The sequence below is a fragment of the Xenopus laevis genome, chromosome 1L (assembly GCF_017654675.1).
Source record: "Xenopus laevis strain J_2021 chromosome 1L, Xenopus_laevis_v10.1, whole genome shotgun sequence".
NCBI classification, from domain to species: Eukaryota; Metazoa; Chordata; class Amphibia; order Anura; family Pipidae; genus Xenopus; species Xenopus laevis.
Genome location: NC_054371.1, coordinates 81,681,827 through 81,690,431, shown reverse-complemented (window position 1 = coordinate 81,690,431; position 8,605 = coordinate 81,681,827). Strand labels below are relative to the sequence as shown.

General features: G+C 36.8%; 1 protein-coding gene across 2 annotated transcripts in view; it reads left to right on the top strand.

Annotated features, from left to right (window-relative positions):
* Positions 1-3,188: 3,188 nt before the first annotated feature.
* LOC108710927 (SWI/SNF-related matrix-associated actin-dependent regulator of chromatin subfamily A containing DEAD/H box 1) overlaps positions 3,189-8,605 on the top strand; it is a 67,641-nt gene continuing 62,224 nt past the window's right edge. The window contains exons 1-2 of one of the 2 annotated variants that reach the window (XM_018252143.2): positions 3,189-3,342; positions 7,492-7,619. In XM_018252143.2, the coding sequence (XP_018107632.1) occupies positions 7,502-7,619 (118 nt within the window). In that variant the 5' untranslated portion in view covers positions 3,189-3,342; positions 7,492-7,501. Of the gene's footprint in view, positions 3,343-3,365; positions 3,565-7,491; positions 7,620-8,605 lie in introns of those variants that run through there. The other variant, XM_018252136.2, reaches the window with a different exon arrangement.

The following is an 8,605-nucleotide window of genomic DNA, read 5'->3' as shown; positions in this document are numbered from 1 at the left end:
AAACGGTGAGTTCTGATGTCATTTCTGTCACATGACTCACTTAAATTTGTGTATTATAATAAATAAAGTACCCCCAGTTGCAAAATATGAGGATATTATAAGTTACCTCGGAGTTCCATGACCTGTATAAAAACACTCGGCCTTCGGCCTTGTGTTTTTATATGGTCATGAAACTCCTCTGTAACTTATAATATCCTTATATTTTACAAGAGGGGGTACTTTATTCACTATATATAATACACAAAAGCCATGAATATCTTGTAAATTATATCCTTATAAACGGTGAGTTCTGATGTCATCAGTTATAAACGGTGAGTTCTGATGTAATTTTTGTCACATGACTCACTGAAATTTGTGTATTATAATAAATAAAGTACCCCCAGTTGTAAAATATGAGGATATTATAAGTTACCTCGGAGTTCCATGACCTGGCCTCGTGTTTTTATATGGTCATGAAACTCCTCGGTAACTTATAATATCTTTATATTTTACAAGAGGGGGTACTTTATTCACTATTTACTGTATATATGTCCACTGGAGTTCATTTAGAGTGGTTGAACTTGAACTTCTGTCTTTTTTTTAACTCTAATTAACTACTACATATTTTTGTCTGTAATCTGAGTCACTTGCCTAGACTAAAACTGGCCACAGACATGCAGATTCTAGCCTCATATAATACGAACGATCGTACGGCGCAATCTTCCGACCTGTAACTAAGCATTAAATACAGTATTAAAAGAACAAATCAGACAATGTTCTGGCCATGACAGCAATTGTACAAAAGTTATGTCTGACAAATACTAGTTACAGTCACACATTGATATCGTCAGATACATGCAGAGATATTATCTTTAGCTGAAAGAAATCTAATAACTTGTTTGATCGACTAAATAATCGCCATACTACGCAAAATTTTGGGACAATCCACATATGGGGGCAGATTCAGTAAAGGGAGAATTGTCGCCAGCGACCAATTCGCACACCGCACAACTTCGCCATGCACAAATTCGCTATACACTAATATACACCAATGTGCTTAGTTGAGCCCTGGGTGCCAAACGCTGTCGACTTTTCGCTAGCGTTACTTCAGCAGTGCGAGCATTTCATAGTGAAGATGCGCTAGCAAAAATTTGCTAGTGATCTTGCGCTTAGGTCAATTTACATACAGTGGGTAAATTAAATTTGTATAGAGGTCTTTATTATAAATGTTGGTGCAGGCAACCTTAATAAAGACAAGAGAATGTATATAATGCCCTACACATGAGCCCAATGTAAAATGAATGTTCCATATGTTAGCAAATGTCTCGAGAAAACTGGTCACCAAAAAAAAAGTTTGCTAGGACTTTTGCAGGCAATCCCGCTTAAAAAAAGGTAAAGTCGCCAGCGTTTTTTCAACTTTAATGCATTTTCAGCACACAGGATATGATGTAAGTGACAGAAGATTGAGGAAGATCTAGCTTCTTTTTAGCACTTTGCCTGGTCTGAGGTGGCGAAGTCAAATCTGGCAAAAGAGGTAACGTTCAGTAAAATCCGCACTTTGCTGAATTTGTGGAGTAACATCCATTCGGCAGAACAAAAGTTTGCCTGGCGATAGAGTGCGAACGAACGCTAGCTACTGTCTCTTTCGCTAGGCAAATCACTCCTGTTAGTGAACTGGTAATGTCACTGTGGATGTCATCTCTGGCAAAAAGTTGCTAGTGTTAGTCACTCCGCCCTTTTGTAAATCTGCTCCATGGTCTGAAAATCGTACAAAATGAATTTTTTGCGACTTTATCTTTCCGTCTATGGCCAGCTTAAGTGATATACACTAGTATCTTATAAAGCTTAATCAAGATTTTTTTGATCACTGAAAAAAGAAAACTAAACAGTTGTTTCACATTAGCTATGGATGAGGATACAGTTTCACCCTTGGATAATAATATGGAATACATAGACAATGTTTACCATGATATGAACTCAAATGAGCATGGAACAGGTGCCAATGCTATCTAACAACAGTTCACACTGACACCTAAAAAACACTTAAGGAACAGATAGTTTACATCATATTAAGTGGCATATTAAAGAAGCTTACCAAACTGGTCTATATATTTAAGTAAATCTTGCCATTTTACATCTCTTGCCTTGAATCACCATTTCGTGATGATCTATGTCACCTGACCAGAAAAACTACAACTCTAAGGGCAGATTTATCAAAGGTCGAATTTCAAAGTGAAATATACTTCGAAATTCGACCATCTAATGGCTATACTTCGACTTCGAATATCGAAGTCGAAGTTTTTTTACAGAATTTGATCGTTTTGTGGTCGAAGTAAAATGGAACGATTTTACTTCGACTGCAAAGAACTTGGAAAAATGCACAAGACGGTCTCCATAGGCTAACATAGCACTTCGGCAGGTTTAATTTGGCGAACTATTGAAGTCAAAGTTTTTTTTAAAGAGAAAGTTCTTCGATTTATCGAATGGTTGAACACTCGAATGATTTTACTTCGAGTCGAAGTCGTAGTAGCCTATTCGATGGTCGAAGTACCCAAAAGTTGACTTCAAAATTCAAACTTTATGAACTTTGAAAATTCACTCGAATCCACTTCGACCCTTGATAAATCTGCCCCTGACTGGAACAGTTAGAAGTGTGGAGGCAAAAGACAGAACCATGGCTGTTAATTGGCTCATGTGACCTAACATGTATGGTTTGTAGGTATGTTTGTGTGCACCATGAATCGTACAATCCCAGGGGACGGCCCTTATGTTTTAAAATGGCAATTTTCAATTTATGATTACCCAATGGCACATACTACTAGAAAAGGTGTATTATTATGAAAATGGTTTGTTTACATATGAGCAGTTTTATGCAATATCTTTTTATACAGCCCTATAGTTTTCCTGACTTCTCCCAGATCCAAGTCTAAAAGCCAAAGGCTACGGCTTCCTATCGCCCAGGCTAAAGATCGATCCCCTACTTTACAAAACATACTGCACATGGATGGACGGTATATAAATGCTCCAAAGAGCCTAAACAATCAATTCAGTGCTCATAATGACCCTCTTAATAGATAACTGCATTTGAAGCGCTCTTCAGGGTCCGAAATGCACAAGCTAAAAGTTCACCGATATGGAGACGATTCAGAGAGTTGACAGAGATCCCTGCATCAAACAAGGACTATAAGCTCCGCTTACTAAACATAAAGCGCCAATGACTGGACGATGTTCCGTGACAAAGAAATGACGTAATTGCATCTCCTCCTATTACACAAGCCGGCATAGTCGTCATCACTCGGCGCGCCACAGCCGAGGCTCCGCCCACAGTCTCCCCCTGAGAACCCGCGGGAAGTGGTCGGAGAGGTAAGATGTGCAGGGAACCTATTAAACGTCTATTTTGCTTACTGTAAAGACAAGGTGTGGAGGGGACAACCGGCAGTAGTGCCATTGTTTGTGGTCTAGTAACTGTAGGCAATGTGAAGCGCTTCTGTACCACGGAAGATGCCTGAGGAAATCACACAATGCATTATATAACTTCAATTGTCGTATGTCATCGTGTGAGATCAGTATTTGTGCTGGTTGGATGTAAGTATTAATAAACGGATACCCTTCTACATCATTCAATTAGCTGGGAATTTAGCTCTTTTTGGGTGGTCTCCTTACCATATCTGTTCAATTATGATATTCTAAAACATTGCTGGTCTAGATATTCTAAAACATTATCATGGGAGTCCCTGTTAATAGATAAAAGGCAGCAGAGCAATCACAGCACGTGTCTGTGAAACTGCACCATTTACAAGCTCAGTTATCTCATTCATGTTGCTCATGATAACCCTCAAGAATGTGGTAAACGCCTTGCAGAAATGAATGATAAATATCTTCTGAATTTATACCCAATACCCAGACAACTTCAGCACACCATGTACATAAATCAACTTTGCATTATGGGGATTTTATTGGCACATAGTAGACCACAAAGCAATGTTTTGGGCCTCACTGGGCTCTTTATCAATCCTATAGCCATATACACTTCTCTGTGTTAAAAAGTGTTAGGTGAAGGAGAGGGGAGGTTAGGGAAGGTATTGGTACAATTACACCAAATCATTAAACCATATACATTCTTAATAAATCCAATAAATGTCCCTTGTGAATAAAGGTAGGGTAGGGGGAGGCACTGAACGTGAACAACCGTGTTAATTGGTTCCACCAAAACATGGAACCAGATATATAGGTATTCATTTCTTAGTAAGTCCATTGTGAGACAAATACATCCCTTGTACTGTCTGGATTTGTGAGAATGTCCATAATAATGCAACTCCTGAACTACAAAAGTGGTTTAACCCACGTAAATAAACAATGAGATATTGAAAAACTGAAAAATCTGCGACACTATGCACAAGGTAATATCAGCACTCAGAACATTCCGATTCCAAAATAATGTTCAGTGGAGTGAAGATAAATATTAACAATCTAAAAACATCAAATGAAAAAAACAGAAGAGTATATCTTTATATTGTCTACTTGCCTACTGGTACATGGCAGCAGTATAATCTTTGTTTAATCCCTTAGGCTACACTGTATCTAACCTATGTATCCACTGCATCTCTAACGTGTGTAGAAGTGCTAGCCTAGTTCCACAGAATCAAATACCTGAAATTTTAGTTGACTTACTGAATGGCCTGGCCTGCCTGTTGGTAATGGTTCTCTCTCTCTCTCTCTCTCTCTCTCTCTCTCTCTCACACATAGATTAGCTGCAATAGTGCAAGGTGCAAGCTAGAACACTATATTTATTCTGTAGAATGTTTTACCATGCCTGAGTAAAAAGCTCTAGACACTCTCTGGTTTAGCAGCTGCAGTATTAGTTTGGTGTGACATCACTTCCTGCCTGAGTCTTTCCCTGCTCACTTATAGCTTTAGGCTCAGATTCCAGCAGAGAGGGGAGGAAGAGGAGCAAACTGAGCATGCTCACGCCCGGGGCAAGGAGGGTTAAGTTGAAGGCAGGAAGTCTGATACAGAAGCCCATGTGTACACAATAGAAGGAAAGAAATGCAGTGTTTACTTGTATATTTAGGTGGACCTTTCTCTGACAAGGCTTTTCCTTCTCCTTTAAGATCACAATAGCCCTGGGTATTATGCTTGTTCAAGAAATGATCCAAGCCACCCTTAAAGGCATTAATAGAATTTGCCAGCATCACATTCCACAACCTCATTGCCCTCACCATGAACCGCCAACTTCACTCCTTCAAATGAAAGTTCTGTTCCTCAAGTCTTAAGGGGAGGCCTCTGATTCTCTCATATTTTCTATGGCGAAAATAGGCCCCCCTGCTCTTTGTCTATAATGTCCTCTAATGTATTTGTAAAAGTAATGTTAATCCACATTTACATAATATTTTATTATAATAGTTTAGCTTCTCTGTTTACAGTCCTATAATTTAATTCGTAAACAAGAGTAGTAGAATTTGTTAAAAACTCTATTGCTGCATATACTACACAACTATGTTAGGGGACATAACCTGGTTCATTTCCTGAAATCATCAAAGAAATGTCAAACTCTGCTTCTGGATAGCAGGTCAAGTTGTATCAAGCACCCTGTTGGAGGAAAAGATATCAGATGAATATTGGATTGAAAGATATGAAAAATACCAGCAATAGTGATCATTAAATAAAGATGTTGGCTAATGAAAGAATATAATGACCCGTATGGGACAGGTTATCCAGAATGCTCGGGACCTGGGGTTTTGCGGATAATGGACCTTTCTGTAGAGGGATTCTGACGTGATTTTTATGATGTATTTTTTTATTCTAAATTACATTGTTTATACTGCAAATAATTCACTCTACAATATAAAATTTCATTCCTGTAACAGCAAGTGTTTTTTTTTTTTTTTTTTTTAGTTTGTAATATTGGTGTGTAGGCAGCCATCTTAGGTCATTTTACCTGGTCATGTGCTTTCAGAAAAAGCCAGCACTTTAAGGCGGAACTGCTTTCTGGCAGGCTGTTGTTTCTCATACTCAATGTAACTGAATGTGTCCCAGTGTTAGGGAGCTGCTATCTGGTTACCTTCTTGTTCTGCTGATAGGCTGTTGGGGAGAGAAGGGATGGGGGGATATCATTCCAGCTTGCAGAACAGCAATAAAGAGTGACTGATGTTTATCAGAGCACACGTCACATGACTGAGGGCAGCTGGGAAACTGACAATGTCTAGCCACATGTCAGATTTCAAAATTAAATATGAAAAAGTCTGTTTGCTCTTTTGAGAAACAGATTTCAGTGCAGAATTCTGTTGGAGCAACACTATTAACTGATGCATCTTGAAAAACAAAAAAAATAAATTCCCATGACAGTATCCCTTTAAGTCCACTATAAAATGATTTAAACATTAAATAAACCCAATAGGTTGGTTTTGCCTCCAATAAGGATTAATTATATCTTAGTTGGGATTAAGTACAAGGTAAAGTTTTATTATAACAGAGAAAAAATGAATTGTTATTAAAAATTTGGATTATTAGATTAAATAGTCTATGGGAGACGTCCTTTCCCTAAATCTGAGTTTTCTGGATAATGGGTTTCTGGTTAAAGGATCCCATACCAGTATAAGCAACTTTCCAATATATCCATAATATAATATTTTTATTTGTAGAGTTTTGAATAAAAAATAGCAGTTCTAACACTGCAATGTTATTCAGTTTTATAAATTTGACAAAGTAATGCCGATTACAGGTATGGGATCCATTATCTGGAAACCTGTTATCCAGAAAGTTCCGAATTACTAAAAGTTGGTCTCCCATAGACTCCATTATAATCATATAATCCAAATCTTTAAAAATGATTTCCTTTTTCTGTGTAATAATAAAACAGTACATTTTACTTGATCTAAACTAAGATACAACGAATTCTCATTGGAAGTAAAACTAATTGTTTATTTACCGTTAACATGATTTTCTAGTAGACTATGAAGATCCAAATTACGAAAAGATGCATTATCCGGAAAACACCAGGTCCCAAGCATTCTGGATAATCGCTCCCATGCCTGTATGACCAACATGTTGATGTTACATTGTTTACAGAGTACAAATTTACAGCAGGGATTAATCCCCAAATACTGTCTTATTTTAATATCTGCTGGTCTGTTGTCTACCAACGGAGACTCTAAATTCACATAATGACCTGCATGCTTTCTCATAGGTTCGTTAATCAGCTAGTTACTGCCCCAGGGTTTCCATAGTCAGATAAAGCACTGTAGAACATAGAAAGGGTCAGACAAATACTGCTTTCCGTTGCTGTTATATTTACAAATAACTTAAAAATAATTGAAAATTTCTTATGCATGTATACTGGAATGATGCTTAAAATATTTTTTGTTTCTTTAGGCAAAACAGTAGGGGTTAGGGTCTATAACGCCTTTTAAGTAGAAGAAGCCAATATAAGGTTTGGCCAATTGCATTTTGTTGTTTGTTTTTGCCAAAACCACCCCTTTCTTTGATTAAACACTGTCATCTTTTCAAATTCAGGTCTGAAACTATGTCGGCATTTAACCTGGAACGTTTCCGTTTTGATAAGACCAAGAAAATAGATAATGCCTTTGATGGAAATGGTTCTTCAAGTCGGCCAAGCACACCAGTTTCTCTGGAGGACAATGGTATGCAAGTTATTCTTTTTTATTTCTATCTATCTATCTATCTATCTCTCTCATTGCCACAATCATCAAGCATATATCAAAACGTTTTTATTCGTGCATGGTGTATTTATTAGTTTCGGCTCACAAAGAGCTGTCGTCAGAGATATAAGCAATCTGTAATTTTTGATTTATGAATGATCTTATTGACTGCTGTGAAATACCTATATGAGCATTACTAGCAGAGAAGTGTTGACTTCCATGTTGGCATGAGGCTTGACAAAAATCTAGTATTTTAGAGAACTAGATTTGATTAATAAATCCATTCAACTGGTGTTGCAAGGAAGTTTTAACGTTTAAGCTCAGAAATCTGTGTATGCAGTCTAAGGAACAATGGGAATTCTCTGTAGAGACATTAGTAAATTGTCAAATCTGCTTAGTTTTCATGAAGATTTTAATTTAAGATTTTTTGGCAATAGCTTACCCTTAGTAGGCAGTAGTAAACCTCACCAGACTGCATTATGCATTATATACATACATCATTAATATAATTATATCATTTTTGAAAGATCAGGGATGGGGGTTCATTTGTTCATTTTACAGTTTTTCCTTAAACAATTCTTTTTACTGTTATTGAAAACTGTTTTATTTTTCCTGGGTTTATTTCTTAAAAAAATGAAAATGTCATTTTAATATTTAATTAGAATATTTAGTTTGAACTGAAGCAGCTGAATTAATTGGCTTTATGTAAATGTCATAAAAATACTATATAAAAACACTGTAATACACCAGTGTCGGTTAAGTACAGTTATTTAATAGGTTTAATAGGTTTTTAAAGTTCACAAGACCTTTTATTCGGAAACCCTAGATTTTTTTTTTTTTTTTGCATGTGCTTTTTCTCTGATTCTCTTGTGTTTTTGTGTTTTGAGGCATGGTTCTTTTACCTTACTAAGAATCCCTATACCCATAAATCCTCAGGTCCTAAGCAATCCATATAATGGATCACACCT